This window comes from Myotis daubentonii, chromosome 12 (assembly GCF_963259705.1).
Source record: "Myotis daubentonii chromosome 12, mMyoDau2.1, whole genome shotgun sequence".
NCBI classification, from domain to species: domain Eukaryota; kingdom Metazoa; phylum Chordata; class Mammalia; order Chiroptera; family Vespertilionidae; genus Myotis; species Myotis daubentonii.
Genome location: NC_081851.1, coordinates 58488121 through 58509079, shown reverse-complemented (window position 1 = coordinate 58509079; position 20959 = coordinate 58488121). Strand labels below are relative to the sequence as shown.

Below are 20959 nucleotides of genomic sequence, written 5' to 3'. Positions count from 1 at the left end.
CTCTCCCAGCACCTTCAGCACTGCCCCAAATAGACACAAATTCATGTAAATAATGCTACAAGGAAATCAATCTCTGTGTGAGAATCTGTTCCCATGTATAACTATCAGATGGGTTCTAATCCCTGTCATTTAATTGGCAATTCGTTAGTAGAAGAATCAAGAAACTAGGAGGAATATCAATAGACCATCTTCCAGCTCTGGCTGGTGTTGCTCAGTTGCTGGAGCATCATTCGTGCACCGACAGGTCGCCTGTTCAATTCCCGTTCAGGGCACATGCCTGGGTTACAGGTTCAACCCCTGGTCAGAGTGTGTACAGGCTCCAACTGATCAATGTTTTTCTCTCTCTCTCTCTCTCCTCTCTCTCTCTTCCTCTCTCCCTCCCTTCCTCCCTATGTCCCTCTCCCCTTCTTTTCCTCTCTGTCTAAAATCAGTACAAACATATTTATTTTATTTTTGTTAAATATATTTTTTATTGTTGATAGTATTACAGATATCTCCCATTAGTACAAACATATTTTTTTAAAAAGACTTTAAAAAAAAAGAGAGAAAGAGATTTCAGGCTTTGGATCCAGAATTTCCCTGGACTAGCAGATCTGCGAAATAAAGATTAAACTTTCCTCCCTCAAAAAAAAAAAAAAAAAGAGAAAGAAATGGCAAGGATTGGGCAACAGTACTCTTATTCACTACCGGTGAGAAAAGAAATCAGTACAATTACTCTGCAGATGGTCTTGGCTATTAGCAACATTTAGGAGAGATGCTCATATCTTTCAACAGAGCACCTCCAGTGATAGGAGATACATTAAAGACATTTTCCTATATGTGCACTGAGACATGAACAAAACTAATCATTGCAGCACTACATAATAGCAAAATTTCCACTGACAGAAGAACAAATAAATCAATGCTTATTACATTATAGTTCAAATGAAAGGGCTATAGATACAAACATGCACAAATCTCAAAAACATAAAGTTGAGCTAAAATTCCATTGATGATACCATTTTACAAAACTGGTTTTAACTAACAAAACAACCTATAATTTATGTGTAGATACGTACATGTATATGCAAGCATACATAAAAGTATTGTGAAATACGTGGAAATAACATCAAAGTCAGGAAGGTGGTTATTTCTGTGGAAAAGGAAGAGATTTCATTGGGAGAGAAGCACCCAGTGGACTAAACTATATATTTTTTTTATCTCTTACTAGAGGCCCAGTGCACAAGATTCGTGCGCTCGGGGAAATCACTCTGCCCGGCCTGCACCCTCTCACAGTCTGGGAGCCCTTGGGGGATGTCCAACTGACGGTTTATTGGACATCCTTAGTGCTGCCATGAGGCGGGAGAGGCTCCCGCCACTGCTGCTGCACTTACCAGCTGTGAGCCCAGCTTCTAGCTGAGCAGTGCTCCCCCTGCGGGAGCACACTGACCACCAGGGGGCAGCTCCTGCGTTGAGCATCTGCCCCCTGGTCATCAGTGCACGTCATAGTGACCTGTCATTCTGCCATTCGATCAATTTACATATTAGCCTTTTATTATAAAGGATTTCTTAAGTTATGTAGTAAGCACACAGGTGTTCATTGTACTAGAATCTATAGTTTTTACATGCCTGAAAGACTTTGTGATGGTTTTATGCAAAATTTCCTCGCCTACCTTTGTAGAAATGTGTTTCTTTCTTTCTTTTTTTTTTTTTAAATATATTCCACTGATTTTTTACAGAGAGGAAGGGAGAGAGATAGAGAGTTAGAAACATCGATGGGAGAGAAACATCGATCAGCTGCCTCCCGCACATCCCCCACTGGGGATGTGCCCGCAACCCAGGTACATGCCCTTGACCAGAATCGAACCTGAGACCCCTCAGTCCGCAGGCCGACGCTCCATCCACTGAGCCAAACCGGTTTTGGCAAAATGTGTTTCTTTTATTTCACAGATTGACTTGTTCTGCTTCTTAGGTTTTTGGTAGTTGTAATCAAGGAAAACACATTTTGAGTGGCATAAGGAATTCTATTTTTTCTAATGCTTACGTTTTGCTTTATTTGGGGGGGGGGTACTTTATTTTTTAATAGTCTCATAGTTGAAAAAAATTCCTCAGAATATTAGCTGTAATGTCTTAAAACACCAAAATTTAAATAAATTATACAGATTAATTGAGAAAGAGGGACAAATTATCTTAAAAGCCTTTTGCATATTGTACTGTTACCCAGTAAAACTTTATTTTTATCTTTATAGAGACTGAAAAATTCTCTTTCATTTACTTGTTCTTCAATGACATGTGTAAAAATAACTATCAATTAAATCCAATGTGATCCTTAATTTAGTTCTTGGGATTCGAGTCAAAGTCCCCCACACATCATCTCCATGCCCAAAGGCAGTTACTGCCGCACAGAAAGCAATGGAGTTTCAGACAAGCACATAAGCTCCGGAAATAGCCCCCGGCAGATTCCCAGCTCTGCTGTTCTGTGACCCACAGTACGTCACCTGACTTCTCCATTGCCTTACCTGTAACCTGACATACTAATAACCTCAGAGTGCTTTGTTTCAAGAAGGCAATTCATGTGTTGTTGGTTGTATAGTGGAGAGCTCTGTAATATTTATTTCACCTACTCCCATCTCCTGCACACAAGGAAATAAGCACATATGCAAAGGTGCTCACGAGATGACATGCAGACTAGTCACACTGCTTCAGTTTCCTTTAAAGTGACACAAATTAAAATGTTTGTTTTCCTTCAAAACATCTTACATCATATCATACAACCGTATTCTTGGTGACCATTAAAATTAATGCACATTAATAGTAAATAAATAAATGGGTGGATAAAATCCAAACTTAATGTTGTCTCCCAGGCATTTCAGTGTTGTTATTCAGGGTTTAATGCTTCCTTGGCACCCTGCCCCTTCATGTAAAGGTGAAGTTACTGTGTCACTTGGGTGGCTGTTGCCCTGCCTGACACCCCCTCCCTGTGCATCTGCTGACACTTCATGACCCTATAGCAATTCAGCCCCCCAAACCCATCCTAGCAGCTGTTTCTGCCTCTAGCCCACTTGAACACAGTGGTCCCCCAAACTTTTGGCTCATGTGACCCCTGAGTGTGATCACTGTATTGTTAGATGGGAAAATGTCCTGACTTTTAGAAATGCTTAATTACGTATTTAGAGATGAAGAGTCAAGATGCTTGTAACCAACTCCTAAATTTTTCAGCAGTGTAATAATAATTATAGATAGACAAATAGAACAAATGAATAATAATTATGATTATACTAGTGGCCCGGTGCACAGATTCATGCACGTTGAAAGGAAATTAATTAGAAGAAATAATTTAATATTTAGTTGGTCTTCAAATACATTCTATTGACGACGGCGGCTTCTTTCGGCTTCAGAGGTACATTGTGCCAACAGTTGGTCTTCAGACATATTCTGTTGACAACACCGCTTTCTTTCAGCTTCAGAATGTCAACAAAAACAACCAAATTCATGCTCAGCAATGACAGATCGAAACACACGTGTGCAACTGACACCAGCAAGAGCTTTATATATATCATGCATGCGCAAGTCAACATTTATTTTTAAATTGCCAGTGCATGTCATATGTACCGGTTGGACAGTTCGACAGACGGAGGCCGGACAGACGGATGGTCAGTCACTTAGCCTTTTATATAGAGAGATTATGATAGATAGATGATAGAACAAATGAGGCAAAATCTTCACAATTGATGAATCTGGGTGAAAGATATAAGGCTGTTCATTGCATTTTTCTTGCAACTTTCCCATAGGTTTGATATTTATACAATTAAAAATTGGGGGGAAATTACTTTTAATGATTTATCTACTGTGAAATCAATTATGTTCTTCAAACTTGTTAAAAGCACAAATTGACAATCACATAACTTGCAATCAAATTTGTTGCCCATAATTAGAATCATCCCCTTTCTCACTTCCTAGGAGGTACCGCATGAAAACAACAACACTTAGGCCAAGACTTACCCAGTGACTGCTAAATATACCAGTTACTCTTCTACTTTGAGGCACCAGTTCTAAATCTGATAATATTAGAAAAGGTTGGGATATTAAAATATTTCAGCACATCTTTGTCAACACAACATTTTAAATTAAATATGTGTATCTTATCATGTGCTTTCAATATATTTTCATCAAAACCTTGGAACTGCACATCTAGCTTATTCAGCTTATGGAAAATGCTCGCCGTGTAATTATGCAAAGTCAATCCTCACTGTCAAACCAATCATTCAAACTGATGTACTTTCTTAAGGACTAGACTGATTTATTTTTTTCAATTCAAATGATGTGTATGTAGTACATTTTCCTAAGACAAACCTTCTCACTTTTGAATTGTACCACAGAGAGGGAAAGAGCAGGCGACAGGGGTAGGGAAAGAAGAGAGAACTGAAATAAAAAGAAAAAAGATGATTGATAGAAAAAAGGAAAAAAGACAAGAAGGCAGTATTGGATTATAATTTTGAAAAGAAAGAAGAGATGATTGAGCATTGTCATGACGCTGCTGCCTGAGTGAAATAAGGTACTTCTGGGAAATTTCTCACGGAGCTTACTGATTCAGTATTTCTTACCAAAGTTCTCTTTGTTTTGCTGTCAAATGACTCTGTTTCAGAGAATGGCAAAGGCATTATTATTTTTAATATTCTGAGTGGTCTCTTTTGGTGGTATCTATATGTTTTGACTTAATAAGACTCAGGATGGTAAGAGGAATGTTCTTTTTAAAATGTTAGAAGGAATTGTGAAAGAACACTGCCTCACCTCAGGCATGTTCTCAGGCAGACTGGTTTTATGAAAGTGAACATATTGAAGTTGAGGGCTTGGAAACTGGTGCCTTTAAAATCACGGTTCTCAGATTTTTTGCCCTCAGATGATCCCTTTACACTTAAACATTACTGAGGTCCCCAAAGAGCTTTTGTTTTAGGTAGGTTATCTTTATCAATATTTACCACGTTAGACATTAAAACTAGCAGTTTAGCCCTAGCTGGTTAGGCTTAGTGGACAGAGCACTGGCCTGCGGGTTGTAGGGTCCCGAGTTCAATTCCAGTCAAGAGCTCATGCCTGGGTTTCGGGCTTGATCCCCAGAGAGGGGCATGCAGGAGGCAGCCAATCAATGATTCTCATCATTGATGTCTCTCTCTCTCTCTCTCTCTCTCTCTCTCTCTCTCTCTCCTCCTTCCTCTCTGAAATTTAAAAATATATATATACTAGCAATTTTTTAAAAATGTATTTATTTATTCAACTTAAAACAACAAATATATTACATATACATGCCATATTTTTATGATAAATAAGTATATTTTCCACACACCAAAAAAGTGAGTAAAGATAGTCTTTTACCTTTCTGCAATTCTCATTACTGTCTGGCTTCATATAGGAAGCTGAATTATCCTATCTGTTTCCACATTAAATATGTTGTGCTATGATATTTTAAAGTATATGAAGAGAATTTAGCCTCACAAAAACAAGGTAATTAAAAAAGGGAAGAACACTTTAATAGCCTTTTCTGATAAATGTGGATATACTGTTTTATACTACACCAAAATGCATAAAGTGGCAGTTTCTTAAAGGTTAGTAGCCATGTGGAAACAAATCATATAACTGAACTTTTGGTATTTGGTTACATTAAAGTCCATGGGTCCTCTGACACTCAGAGTGGATCTTTTGCCCTCACATTGTTTTGTAACATCAAGTATTAGTCATTCAGGATGGTTATTGAATGATGGATGCAGACCTTCCAATGTTAACACATTTCATTTTGTGATATTTTACAAATCACACTGATTAATATCATCACCAATCACAGAAGAAAAGTTGTTAAGTATTGGGAAGTTGGCAAGCATGCAATGGCAGATTCAAGTTTTTAAATGTCTATTTTTTACTTGAAATCTCAAATTTTATCATTGGCAACAAATACTGTCTGTTGTTTTTCTGAAAGTGACAGACTCACCTAATTCACTTATGAGAAAATGTCTGCTATATACTCAGGTCTAAATAACCACAGTTTGTCTATCATTCTTTCAAATAAAAATGGTGTTTCATGAAAAAGCTGCTAGTTTAGCTTGCAACTCAGCCAACTGCACCAGAGCTTTCCCTCGAGGCAGCCTCAGTATTTCTGTCTGTAGCAGAGTGCTTTCTGCAACTTCCCACTTCATCATACAGAAGATTTTACAATACATAGTTAGAAGTCAGGGTGTAATACAATTAACAGTTTTGATTGCTTTGTCAAGGGCATTCTTAGGCGAAACTTTTTTTTAAACTGGAAGTGGTGGTAGAGAATACAACTCCTAACATGGTTTAGTGCCTCTGCCACTTCCATTGTGTTCCTGTGCCTGGCACTCGGGAAAGCAGCGTAGACCTAAATGAGGCTATACACCAGAAGCCCTTCCATGACACCCAAGGTTGCCCTGCTCCCACACCTGTGCTCTCAGTACAGCCGCATCATCTCACCTTATCCTCATTCAGGATGCTAGCTCTTCCTCCGAATGTACAGGAAGCTGCTAGGGAGGGAGGGCAAAGACCGTCTTGGTTATATAACCTCAAGGCGTTATTCGTATATTAGTAAATATGACTCACTTCCTATTTTTAAATGAACTTCCCATCTTATTTCCTATAAAATCATAAACGCTTAACATGTTACAAAAACACAGTCCCCAATTTAATAGGACCTATCTGATGAATCCTAGTTTTGATCATCCATCCCTTCCCACCCACCTCTCACATTTAACAATGCAGAGTAAACAGGTAACTCTAAACCTGCAATCTGAAATCAATACAGACCGTCCCTAATTTATAAGTACTTGATTTCCCATACCAACCATAAATATTAATAAAAGCCTCCACTCACCAGAACTGCCATGATTGAATAGTACAATGTGGTTAGGGGAAGTTCTTTGGGAAAACAGAACAATCTGAGTCAGGGTGGGCCTCACTGAGACCCAAAGGCAGAGTTTGGGGCCTCAAGCTGGTTGGAAGACAAGAATTAGTAATCAAATCCTGGATCCTCAATTCTCAAAACAGAGGTACTATCACTATCCTTATTTTACACATAAAGATACTCAGGCTTAGAAAAGAATGTGCCTGAGGAAGCACAGCTGGGAAGGCCAGGGCCTTGTGACAGACCATTATAGACCAGGGAGTGGTGACACTCCTATCCTACAAAGCACCAGATGTTGTAAGCTCTGCAGGCCATTCAGTCTCTGTTACAACTATTCAACTCTGCTGAAGTAGCGGGAAAGCTGCCATAGACGGTATGTAAATGAATTAGCGTGGCTATGCTCCAATAAAACTCTATTTATGGACACTAAAATTTGAATGTCAGATAATTTTCACAAGTCATAAAACAGTATTCTTCTTTTGTTTCTTGGGTGTGTGTGTGTGTGTTTTCACCATTTAAAAAAGTACTTTACGTTCTTAGCGCAGGGGCTGTACAAAAACAGGCTGAGCCTCTGAATTGTATGCAGACCATAGTCTCTGGACCATCCACCAGTCCTGCAACAGGGTGTGAAGGACAAGTAGAAATCCGTGTCATAGAATGATGTAAAAAAAAAAGAAGAAGAAGAAGAAGAATGTCAGAGGCAAACTTGGCCAATTACAATAGTATCTTTACCCAAAAATTGAAGGGGGGGTGGGGGGGGTGGGGGGACTGCCACCACAACCTGGATCTACATGGCCATTAGCTGCCTGTACCCAGGACCCAAGGCAGCCCTGGGAGTGTCAAGGTGAAAGGGTGTCCCAAAGACATCACTGGTTCCCCTCTTGCCTCCACACCAGGCCACAGTGATCTTATAAAATTAAGTCAAATTATGTCTTCTGCTTAAAACCCACATTCATATGCAAATCCAAAGTACTTACCATTTTCTCTTTTAACAAAGAAGACTATCAAAAATAAATCCTTTTAGTTGGTGCATCTCTAAGGCTGTACAAGATCTACTTTCCCCTACCTCGCCCCCAATTCCCTACCACTTGCTTCCTTGCTATTAGATCAACGGCACACCCAACTCAGGGGGTTACACTCTGTGCCTGGAACTCTCTTGCCCAGATATCTTCCCGGGCACCTCCTGCATCCCTCTGGCCCTTGTATCACCTTATCAGACAGGCCTTTCCTGACCACGGCTCATACTTACTCTGTAAATGCCTTATTCTGCTTTATTTCTTCATGGTATTTACCTCCACATATGACATATTTATTTATTAGAATAGCTGGTTCTTGAGGGCAGGGGCTCTGTTTTGTTCACTGCCATCTCCCTAGCACCTAAAAAAGAAGACGTGGTATCTATGCACAATGGAATACTGCTCAGCCCTGAGAAAGGATGAAATAGCGTCATTTACAACAACATGGATGGACTTTGAGAACATTGTGCTAAGTGAAATAAGTCAGACAGAAAAAGCTAAGAGCCATACAATTTCACTCAGAGGTGGGATATAAAACTGAAACATATGAACACAAACAGCAGTGAGGTGGTTGCCAGGGGATTGGGGGGGGGGAGGGAGTCCTAATATGAGGCGACAGGAGAAGCCTTGACTTTGGGTGGTAGACGTATGGTGCTATATACAGATTTTGTAACTTACAAATCCACACATGAAACCTATTATGTTCATGTTGACCAATGTCACCCCGATAAAATTTAATTTAAAAATAAAGAAGATATACTACATAATTCTATGTGTAAAGTTCAAAAACAAGTAGATTCATTTATAGTGTGAGATCAGGATACACTTGAGGGGTTAGTGACTCAGAAAGGGGCATGAAAGAGGCCTCTGGGTGCTGGTAGGGATCTAGTTCTGTGTTTGAGTCCTGGTTACATGGATGTGTTTACCAAAATTCATTCAGCTGTACACTTATGTGTGCATGCCCCTGTAATTTATATTTCAATAAAAGTTTACTTTAAAAAAAGTCTCAGATACTTGGTAATCACTCAATAAATGTTTGTTGAACTTAATGAATAAATGACTGGGGGCAATAAAACCAATTTTCAATTGATTTCTTAGGTTGAAGACAATTTATGAGTTGTCTCCTATCAAAAATTAAGATGCTGCTGTATTTGTATGGGTCTTTCACATGTATAACTCATTTAAAAATATATACTGAGTCAGTGGTTAAGCATCGACCTATGAACCAGGAGGTCATGGTTCAATTCCGGGTCAGGGCACATGCCTGGGTTGTGGGCTCAATCCCCAGTGTGGGGTGTGCAGGAGGCACTGATCAATGATTCTCTCTCAATATTGATGTTTCCATCTCTCTCTTCCTCTCCCTTCCTCTCTGAAATCTAAATAAATAAGTGCCTATCCATGTTCAAGGTATTGAACTATGTGTTGTGAAGCACAGAATTTCTGTTCTTAAGAACTTCTATACTAAAAGGGAGCTAAGACATAATCATATGCAATCTGAAAAAAAGATAAACAGTGAAACAGGGAAAGATAAAGACCTAAGGAAGTTTAGCTTACTGTTGAGGGTTCAGTCTTCATTCTTTCATTTGACCCTCTGTATGCTACGTCCACTTCACAGGTGACAGGACAGGCCCAGAGTAGGGCAGTGAATTAACTGTCCAGGGAAATCTCCAAACTTCAATTTCTAGGTTCTTTCCATCAGATCCTTTTCCTTTGACATATTTTTTGTCTGATAAAGTTAGACGGTTGCCTCAATTACATACTAGTACCTCCCTTTGCAAGTAAAAGCAAAAGTTGAGGAGTTCTTGCAACTCTCAAGCTAAGAAAATAGAAATATGCATAACTATTCCAAACACTCCAACAAAACCAACCAGCTCACAAATTAATTAATTCAAACACAAATATTTTGCCGGTTGCTTTGTCTGATTCACCTGCCCAGCCAAAATGCCCACAACCCTTTCTTAGCCATTCATGTAAACATTATATACTCCTTCAAATACACCACCAAACCATTATGTTTAAAACAGTATGGGTGGTGATGGCTATGCAACTCCATGAATATACTAAAAGCCACTGACTTGTGCACTTTAAAAGGTAAGCTCAATGGTATGTGAATTACATCTCAAAAAGCTGTTATATTTTTAAAAGGCTATTTCCAAGTGTTTGCCATTAAAATATTAGTAATATTAGTATTCTATTCAGTATTAATTGCATTTTTATAATAGCTATTATTATTCATAAAGAGTAGTGCTAGATTTCATTCATCCTTTTAACCCAGCCATTTTCCCCCTTTGGAATTTATACAACTTATACTTACACATCAATTTGCAAAGATCTGTGAAAAAGATTGTGTTTTGCACCACTGTTTGCATTTTTTAAAAACTAGAGTCAAACTAACCATTTCACAGCAGAGTAAAGCAGGGATGTGTATATCAAATACCAGGTCACCACTTAATATGCGAGTTTGGACATATTACTTCATCTATCTAAACTCAGTCATAAAATGGGGATAATAACAATACTACTTTACAAGCCTGCTATGAGACTTAGATGACTAAATACATGTGAAAACTTAACAGGTGACTAGCATAGGTTAAGTACTACTCATTAAATATTGCCTATTAAAGCCATTACTATTATTGACTGGACAGACACTTGTTGAATGAATTATGACCTACCCATACTATAGTATAGTATACATACTATACAGATTTTCAAAGAATGAGGAAGATTTATGCAAACTGATATGGAAAGAGTTCCAAGATATTAAGTGAAAAACGAAAACTGCTTCCCAGCAGGTGTGGTTGAGCATCGACTCAAGAACCAAGAGGTCGAAGCTCAACCCCTGGTAGGGGGCATGCAATAGGCAACCAATCAATGATGTTCCTCTCTCATCAATGTTTCTATTGCTCTATCCCTCTCCCTTCCTCTCTCTTTAAAAACCAATAAAACATATTTTTAAACTGATAAATGAGATTATAGAATGATCCCAGTTATAAATTCTTTTACATCTATATAATGTGTAAATGTAATTATACTAGGGGCCCGGTGCACAAATTCGTGCACATTGAAAGGAAATTAATTAGAAGAAATATTTTAATATTGCTATTCACCCTTTCTCTATTTATAATAGAGTGTCAACCAAATTCACAATCGACAATGACAGATAGAAACACATGTGTGCAATTGGTGCCAGCAAGAGCTTTATATGTAACACGCATGGACGAGTCAACTTAGCCTTTTATAGATGTAGAATAAACTTGCTTAATTAGACCTGCTTTCTGATGTAGCTAAACATTTTCCAGCCCAGTTTGGCACCCCAACTTCTCTCTCAGGTAATTATCAGCAACACAGCAGTAAAGATCAACACGAAGCAGATTATTATTGTAGATCATGCAGGGAGAACAAAGGGTAAAATATTTAACTGCAGCAGTGTTTGATTGTATTCTGTGCAGTGAGAAAACCCAAAGTCATTTTCAAGGTCCACCATTTCTTACTTCTTTTCAGTAGGGTCAAGTTTCTAAATCTCCGTTTTCCAGCTAATGAAAAGAAAATAGGATTCTACCGAGTCTCCTATCTACCTACTCCAGGACTTCTGTGAAGATCAGATGAGATGAAGCACGTGAAAACACTTCACAGACATTTGGTTACAATGTGAAATGTTTCCACCTGGCTATAAAGGAAGCCGTGTTCCTGGACTGAAGAAACTGTAAGGAGGCTATCCGCTAGAAAGAGGAAGCCAAGCAGTGCTATGTTACGTCATTACCCAGATGGACACTTAGCATATTAGCCTTTTATATATAGAGAGAGGCCTGGTGCATGAAATTCGTGCACCGGCGGGGGGCCCTCAGCCCAGCCTGTACACTCTCCAATCCAGGACCCCTCAGGGGATATGCCTCTCACAATCTGGGACCGCTGGCTCCTAACCGCTCACCTGCCTGCCTGCCTGATCACCCCTAAGCACTCTGCCTGACTGCCTGATGCCCCTAACTGCCCTCCCCTGCCAGCCTGATAGCCCCTAACCACCTCTGCCTGCTGGCCTGGTCACCCCTAACTGCCCTCCCCTGCCGGCCCGGTCGCCCATCACTGCCCTCCCCTGCTGGCCTGGTCGCCCCTAACCACCTCTGCCTCGACCCCTGCCACCGTGGCTTTGTCCAGAAGGACATCCGGATGGATGTCTGGAAGATGTCTGGTCTAATTCGCATATTGCCCTTTTATTAGTATAGATATGCATATGTGTGAAAGAGTGTGTTATGTTTGTACGTGTATAGAAAATTTCTGGAAGAATACTCAGAAACTAGGTAATGGGAGTGAGAAGAAAGGGGCATGATTACTCTTCACTTCATAACCCTTAGAACCATACATTTTTCCCAATGAGCAAAGTTTTCATTTTTTTAAAAAAAAATCAAGAGAAAAAATGTTGATGATGACTTGCTTACTAAAAGAGAGGGGGAAAGCACCTTGATTAAAGAAAAGGTATTGACAAAAGAAAGCTAACACTGAACTCTAAAATTGGCAGCAGATAGAAAAACTCTATCGACATATTAAAAGAAACAGTCCACTATGAAAGAACAGAATTTAACTGAGGTCTGGGTTATGTTCAATACTATCAGAGATCTTTTAATTAATGGCTTCTGAAAATACCCACCTTATCTGCAAAGTAAAATCACAGAGACTTCCATCTTCAGTTTCAAAGACTGCTTTTTATTTTTAAAGTACTTAAAAACCTATTGGATTTATGTAATACTAGCCTACAAGGCAACATAAATAATACGATTGGTTTTTAAATTTCCATCAGCTGGTGTTTCATTGTGATGATTTCATTTTTTAAACTTGGGCTTAAAATAACATTACAAGAAATCTTAACATCTTTACATCTCCTCAAATTCTCACCACCACAACATAAAGCAATACAAATTAAAGATCAAAGTTCCAACACGAAGCAACTGTTAGAAATAATTTCTAAAAAAAAAAAAAACAGATTAAAACCACAGCAAGACCTTGCATGCTACAGAGATTTAAAACTCAAAAGAGAACACCGCTGCTGAGACTGACTGAGGGGACAGAAGTTCAGGGGCAAAAGGTACCAAAAAGTAAAAAGGATAGCTACTTTACATCTCACCCTCTTTCTCAGAGTTCTGACAAGCAAGGAGCATCTTTTTATGAAACAGGCAGCAATGCTTAGTAACTTTAAAAGATGACTACTGGTGTATATGTTCAAATACCAAAAGAACATTAATCTCTCTGGCAGTGTTGAAATGATTACTCAAATGTTACTAGAAGTCAAATTGCCTGAAAAATCTTCAGTTTGCCTTATCAATCAGATATAACATTAAGAGCATCATCATTCTAAGATTAGTTATCACAATTGTACACGAAGGGAAGTTGTGAATGTTTTCACCAAAGATCTTTAACAGAAGGGGCGGGCAGTTTTCTCAATGAGATGCTTTTGGTTGTACAAAAAGGAAAATGGTACATGATCCCTCTCCCATCCACCCTCAGGAGATCCCTCCTCTAGCGCCTTCTCCTCACAATACCCCAAATGGGAAGCAGACCCTACAGAGAAAAGAACTGGATTCCCAGCTCACTACATGTGGGCCAAGGCAGTTAAGCAAGAGGGACCCTAATGTCTGTGGGTCCTAACACCCCTTCATCCAATAAATGATACCTCGCATACTGTCTAGCACTGCCAAATGAGTCATCAGTAGCAGCATCCACATTTTTACCTAAATCCAATCACTTCTCACCATCTTCAGGGGAGTACTACTCCCCTATATCGAGCCCCACATTATCCCACCTGCCAGGTATTGCCACCTCTACTGTTGCCCCCTCGGGGCATTCCCCACCCAGGGGTCACTAGTGTTTTTAAAATACATCAGATCCTATCTTCCTTCCTCTTTAAAACCTTCCAAAGTCTTAGCTGTCACGCTTGGAATAAAAGCCGAACTCCTTCCCAGGGCACACAGGCCCTGCCTGATGGGTCCTGCCTCCTTCAAATCTCATCTACCCCTCTCCCATCCTTAGGACTAAACGCTGGCCCACGTGGGCCTTCCTTTTCTATTCTGTTGACAAGCCAAGCTCATTGCTTTCTCAGGGCCTGTGCATTTGCTGCTCCCTGTGTCCCGAACACGCTCCCTGCCTTTTCCAAGGCCAGTCTTTCTCATCATTCAGGTCTCAGGCCACGCTGCCTCCTCACATCCTATGCATTCTAGACTCATTTTCTTTTACTATCTGAAATTCTTTTTTTAAAATATGTTTTATGGCTTGTTTTAGAGAAAGAAACATCAACATGAAAGGGAAACATTGATCAGGCTGCCTCCCCAGCTGGATCAAGCCTGCAATCTGGTAATGTGCCCTGACCAGGAATCAAACCAGTGATCTTTTGGTACACAGGATGATGCTCAAACAACTGAGCCACACCAGCCAGGGCTCTATCTGAAATTCTTATTTATTTGTTGACTTTGTTGTCTATCTCCCCTCTCAGAGCCCACCAGCTCCATGAGAGCAGAAACCCTGTCTATGTACCTCTGTATCCACAGTGTCTCGTACAGTGCCAGCAGTCAAGAAATGATTGACAGATGATTACAATTCACAGTTCTTAAAAATCATTTATGTATTTTTTTCCTCAGTAAATAGATATTACAAGTACAGCTACTATGTTCTAGGCAAATATGGTTTGCTTTTAATGGGATCCTAAATTAGAGAACAAAATATTTGCAACTCATATCATAAACAAAGGGCTAATTTCTTTTTTTTTTAATCTTCTAACTATGAAAGTCATTGACAAAAATGAGCAAGAGGTAAAATAGCTCACCAAAAAGTAAGATAAAGGACCCCCGAAATAAATGTTAAGATGCACAATTTGCCCTAGCCAGTGTGGCTCAGTTGTTTGGAAATAGAGAGGTGGCTGGTTCAATTCCAGGTCAGGGCACATGTCAGGGTTTCTGGCTCGGTCCCCAGTGGGGAGCATGTGGGAGGCAGCTGATCGATGTTTTGCTCTCACATCAATGTTTCTCTTTCTCTTTCCCTCTCCCTTCCTCTCTCTCTAAAAGAAATCAATAAAAGTATTTTTTAAAAAGATGTACTTTTACTCAAAATAAGGCAAAAATAAATTATAGCTACTAGATATCATTTTTCACCTTTCAGCATGATAAAGAATAAAAGCACAATTGACACTTTGTAGATTATGAAGAAATATACTCTCTCACATATTGCTGGTGGAAGTATAAACTGATATAATATTTTTTAGAGCAATTTGGAATTATCTATGAAAATTAAAAGTGTACATGCCCTATGACTTAACTTTCAGGAAGTTAGCCTATGGATATACTTTCATAAAAGCAAAATAATGCACATGCACAAGGATATTCACTACAGCATATCCTACACACAAGAAACAATACAAATATCTAGAAATTATTCTATACAAAGGGATATTATGCAGCTGTATAAGAGAATCAGACAGCTCTTTATACTCATACTAAAGGCCCTCTCATAATCCGGGACTCCTCAAGGGATGTCAGACTGCCGGTTTCAGCCCGATCCCCACAGGCCAGGCCTAGAGACCCCACAGGTGCACAAATCATTCGTGCACCGGGCCTCTAGTATACATATAAGATCTTTGGTCAATCTCTTCTCATCCTCCCCTTTCCCCCTTCCCTCTGAGATTCATCAGTCTGTTCCATGTTTCCATGCCTGTGCATTGAGCATCTGCTCCCTGGTGGTCAGTGCACATCACAGCTACCAGTTGAAAGGTCGAACGGTCACTTAGGCTTTTATATATGTAGATGGAACAATTTCCATGACATGTTGGTTAGTTAATAAAGCAAGTTTTAGGGCAGTGTTATCATGCTGTGGGTTTTTTGTTTGTTTATTTTGAAAATATATATGATATGCTTTGTAAATATATAAAATGTCTTTGAAATGACAGAAAATAACTTTGGCTGCATGAAAGAACTGAATGGGTGGGTAATGGAAAAAGGCTTGCTTTGGTAGCTTATGGGCTTTAAACTATCATTTATATGATTATTAATCATCTAAACCCAATCAATTTAAAAGACCACATCCATCCACAGATTTTTTAAATTACTGATTTGAAAAACCTCTCAAGATTTCTTCCAAACTTCAGATTGTGTGCCATTCCACAATTTCAAAAAGCCGATAAAAAGAAATCATATTGTTACTTCTTTTGCACAGTAAGTACATCATAAATAACTGTTCTTTGATTTAATAGACTTTTCTCACTCTAGCACAGGATCCCACTGTCCTCAACTAAGACGTGGGCCATCTGAAGGCCACAGCCCTATTCCACACAGCTCTTCAACCTCTGCAAGAGAAGATATATTCCTGGAAGTTTATATTCTGAAATGTAATATAAACAGTAGTATTTATTGTGCTGGGATAAACATTTTTTTCCCTAGAAGATGCTCTCATAATAAATAGTATAAGAGAATTTAGCTGCCTCCTAGGGATTTTCAACTCATCTAGTTTAGGAGCTAGGACATGTTTATTTGAAAAAATAATGACCATGCTAGAAAAGATATTATAGATGCCAAATAAGTAGCACAAGTAAGCAATCCCTCAAGAAATTCAGAAGGAAAATCACATTTACTAGGGTAATCAGAAAAGGCTTCAAAAGAGAAATAGCATCTGAGCTGGGCTTGATGTATGATCCAGTTTCAATAGGCAAGGAAATGCACAGTATGGTCTGGGAACAAGGGAGCAGGCCAGTCTGGACAAATGGAGCCTGCAGGTGGCGGAAGTACTCCTAGCTCCTGGAAGCCCATTTAATCAGTCCCTGAGCCTGTATCCTTCCAATGCCCTAGATTAATTTTGATTCTTCCTAATATCTCCCAGAGTTGTCATTTCTTCTCCATTCTCACTACCTCAAAGCAATCCAAGCTCTCATTCCCTCCTCTGGATAGATCTCCAAACTCATCCTCCTGTTTTCAATCTCCCCCATCTCCAATCAACAGTGCAAAACTCCTGATGTCATTTTACACACATAACCCAGTCACCCCAAACCCATCAAAGACTAACCACTGCTTGTAAAACAAAACTATTCACCCTCTCATTACAGCCCTTCTAGCATCTGCTCTCATCTACCTCTCACTCCTTCACTGGATTCATACCCACTGAACATAATATACAAATTTCAAGCCTATGTCCATGCTGTTTCTTTCACCTGGAAAATTCTCCTTATTTCGTTCCCAGGTGGCACACATGGCTGTACAGGTTGCGAACACTGTAGTTTATATAAATAATACCTTCTCCCATGTTGGGCAGTGCACAACCTCTGCAACCTTCCAAAGATGGCTTGTTTCCATCCTCCCACACCTTGAAGGCCTTCTCTGAACAACTCAACTGTTGGTCAACTCTCTGATTCCTACATCACCAACTTGACACCTTTTCTTTAAAAAAAAAAAAAAAAGTTACAATATTTGAAACACCAACTGTGCCTTGAACACAGCAGATACTCAAAAGATTCTTGCAAATTACAATGGGCCAAATGTTTCTAAGTTTCTATCCCTCTTCCTTACTTACTGTAAACTATCAATGAAATATATTTTTTTTAAAAAAAATTACAATGGGCTGTTAAAGAAAGAAAAAAAGAAGAAGACATATTGTGACATTAGCCTTGAAGGCCAAGACAGAAGTTCTGACTTCATTTGGTAGATGTCAAATATAACCAATGATCAGAATGTTGTTTTAGAAAGACTAATTTCAGCAACCATAAGCAAGCAGGCGTTGAGAGGTTATACTCAAAGTGCCAGTTTAGGGCCCTCGGGGTTGGAGGAGGCCTGTGGAGGGTCCCTCTGTAATGTGCAACCTCCTCAGTCATCCAGTCATCCTTCAGTTGACCTGTTTGGCATTACAGATACTGATTTCCATATACCTACCATCAAAGTGAAGCTTAAAACTGGGCCATTAAGCCAAGAAAAAGATGCTTTTGCCTGAAATATCTGCGTATCTAGGAAACAGTTCTGACTTGAATAATTATATACATACATGAAATACATATACACAAATTAAGCAGTACTCTTATCTTCTTTCTTCACTTCTTTTACAGTCTTCTTCTTTTCCATCTGTCTCTTCCCTTTTTGGTCTCTCTCTGCCTTTCTCTCTCTCTTTCTCTCTCTCTCTCTCCCCTTTCTTTCTCTCCCTCCCATTATTATCCTTGTCTCCTATTTCTTTCCAAATGCTTTACATTAAGCTCTCCAGACTGCCCTTCCCTTCTCCCCAAACACCCCCACCCCCAAAAAATTATTATTCAGCTTATTTGACTGTTTTTGCTTATATACTGATTTAGCCAACTCCCCTAAACATTCGTAGTTAACTCATTTCTCCTGCTTCCTTTGCTAATGTAGCTTAAACCTTCACTAACTGTAGAATTCTACAATTACTACTGAATTGTTTCAAGGCCAATCATTTTCCTATGGCCCTCTAAAAGAATCAAAGGCACTTACGTATTTAGGTATCTAAATTAATTTAACTGTACTGTTGTAGTACCAAATAAGTAATTCTTATTGATAAATTGAAAACTCAAAACCTAATACATTAAACAAAATTAGTTTTCTAATGAATTTCCTTCCAAAGCATGTATCTTGAATTTCATGCCAAGATATCAGTAATGCACTCCGTGGTACTAGACAATTTTATTTACTTCTCAGATTTACAAGAAAAAAAAATGTTTCCTCTCCAAAGGAAGAATATTATGTGGAAAACACCCACTGCAATATCAAGGCAGAGAAATAACACCATTAGAAACATGCACATGCCTATCAGGAAAAGATTAACTGGCGCAACCTAATTTAAAAAAGGGTTGAGGGGTATCTTAAAACAGTATCAAAGGTAAAACAAAACAAGCAATTCTGTATTTGTGCCCAAACAGGCAGTCTCCCCTAAAAGTCCAACTTTACTCAGCCGAGGTTGATCTAAGGAAAGATTTCAATATTTTCCTTTCATCCTAGTAAAGTTAAAAAAAAAATTAACTACTCAAATACTGGTTCTGGATTTGGAGCAGTTTAGATGTTTCTCCTCTCCCAAGGTGATGTGATGTTTTTTCCCCTCTCCACACTGAAGATCCCTCTGCGTGTCACAGTGTGAAATCTTTGGTACCCAATGGTGGGCAGGCGCTCTGTGAACTCCATTCTTTGTAGGGAAGAAGGAGAGAGAAGAGCATGACATCCATTACTTAGACTGAGTCTATAGTTAAGTCAATCTCCTTTAAAATATAACAGTCCCATTACAGGACATTTTATGCAGCGTGCATAGAATGTGTGGACAGTGTAGAGCTGACCTCATTCACAATAACAAGACCGTCTTTTCAAATACCACCCCAAATCGGCAAATAATTCAAACTGCTCTCGGTTCAATTTTAAATTGTCGAATCCTACCAATAAAAGTTTGCAGAAACCTAACTAACCGGTTGGGAACTGCTCAAAAGTAAACTACAAAGATGGGAGGCTTGTCTCTACCTACCCCTCTCCATGCCTGGCGAGTCACCCAAGAGAGGGGCGTCTTATATGTACCGGAGCCGCTCGCTCGTGCTGGGGAAATGGGGATGGGGAGTGAGCCCCAACCCGTCCCTTGCTGGCCGCGCCCGGGGCTTCGCTGGGCCCCAAACCTAGACTGGCTCGGCCGCCCCGAGGCATACAGGACAGAGACGCGACCGACGAGGACCGGGACGGACAGACGTGACAGGACGGACGCAACGGGCAAAGAAGCAGTGCGTCCTACCCGGAGGGCTCCCTCCCAGGGACGGCGGAGTACCTGCTCCGGTCATCCAGGCTGCGGTTGTCGGCCGCGGCGGCGCGCCAATCGGGCAGTGTGCTGGCGCACAGCACCACCATGGACACGATCACGAACACCACCGACACGCTGGCCAGGATCTGGGCGGCCAGCGACGACGTGGGCTCCTCGAAGGTCAGCCGCATGCGCTCCAGCCAGCGCCGGGAGGGGGCCGCCTCGGCGCCGCCGGCTCGCGGCTCCTCGCGGCCCGGCTCGTCGGCGGAGTAGAAGGTGTAGGTGTCGGACATGCGGTCGTCCAGGCGGCGCTGGCAGCAGTACTCGAGGTGCGCGCCCTCCAGGCCCCAGTAGATCATCTCGTTGTAGAAGGAGAGTTCGCACATCCGCGGCGCGAAGCGCAGCTTGCCGTGGCCGCGCACGTAGAGCAGGATGAAGCCGAAGGCCTCCGAGTGCCGGTCGAAGAAGTACTCGTTGCGCTCACGGTCGTAGTCGTCGCACACCTCGAGCACGTCGCGCTCCGAGCGGCAGCCGTGCAGCCGACTCACGCGGCGCAGCGGGAAGTCCTTCAGCAAATCCCGGGACAGCGAGTACCGGGCGCCACCCACGTTCAGCACCACGGAGGCCGCCCCGCTGCGCCCGAAGGTCATGGCTGGCCGCCCCGAAGCCCCGAGGCCCGAGGGCGCCGCCGCCGCCCCCTCGCCGCTGCGCAGGGTCTGCCGGCCGCGGGCCGACCCAGGAGCGCGCCGTCGGGGCCCGCGCGCGGTCGGGGCCCGCTCTGCCTCGCGCTCCTCTTCTGCTCTACGCCGACCCGGGGACCCCTGGGCTCTCGCCTCCCCGGCTGCCCAGCGTCGCTCCTAGAGACACTCCCTCCGCGCCGCGGTACCTGCAGGTGTCCCGGGAGTCCCCTCCGGTGTCAGCTCTGCACCCCGCTGGCGGCGACCGAGGCTCAGAGCCGCCGCCCCTCGCGACCGGGAAGTCCCCCCGCAGAGGCCGGGGTGTCCTCTCCAAGGCGGGGTCGCTGATCCCCCCGGAGGGGCGCGGGCGCCGAGAGGGGAAGCTGGCGCGGGATGGCTCCAGGTCCTCGGCGCTCCCTCCGATCGCGGATGTGGCATCCACCCCGCCGCCGTCCAGAGGCGAGAAGCAAAGTGAGCGGTTTCGGAGGCGGCGAGGAGCCGGCTCGGAGAGGCGGGGGCGGGGCCTCCTCGGCTCCCGGCTCCGCTCGGCTCACCTCCCAACGCGCGCCGCCCTCCTCTTCCCACCCGCGCCCGCACCTCCCGGGCTCGCTCCGGCTGGGATTCCCCGGCGCCCCGCC

The 20959-nt window shown here is 41.7% G+C and overlaps 1 protein-coding gene and 1 long non-coding RNA gene across 3 annotated transcripts in view; both read right to left on the bottom strand.

Annotated features, from left to right (window-relative positions):
• Positions 1-20294, bottom strand: part of KCNG3 (potassium voltage-gated channel modifier subfamily G member 3) — a 39876-nt gene extending 19582 nt beyond the window's left edge. Inside the window, exon 1 of one of the 2 annotated variants that reach the window (XM_059659996.1) lies at positions 19639-20294. In XM_059659996.1, coding sequence (XP_059515979.1) covers positions 19639-20294 — 656 coding nt within the window. The remainder of the gene's footprint in view (positions 1-19638) is intronic. The other variant, XM_059659995.1, reaches the window with a different exon arrangement.
• The window catches only part of LOC132213434 (uncharacterized), a 126737-nt gene that overhangs the window by 102369 nt on the left and 3409 nt on the right, over positions 1-20959 (bottom strand). The gene's annotated exons all lie outside the window — the stretch shown is intronic.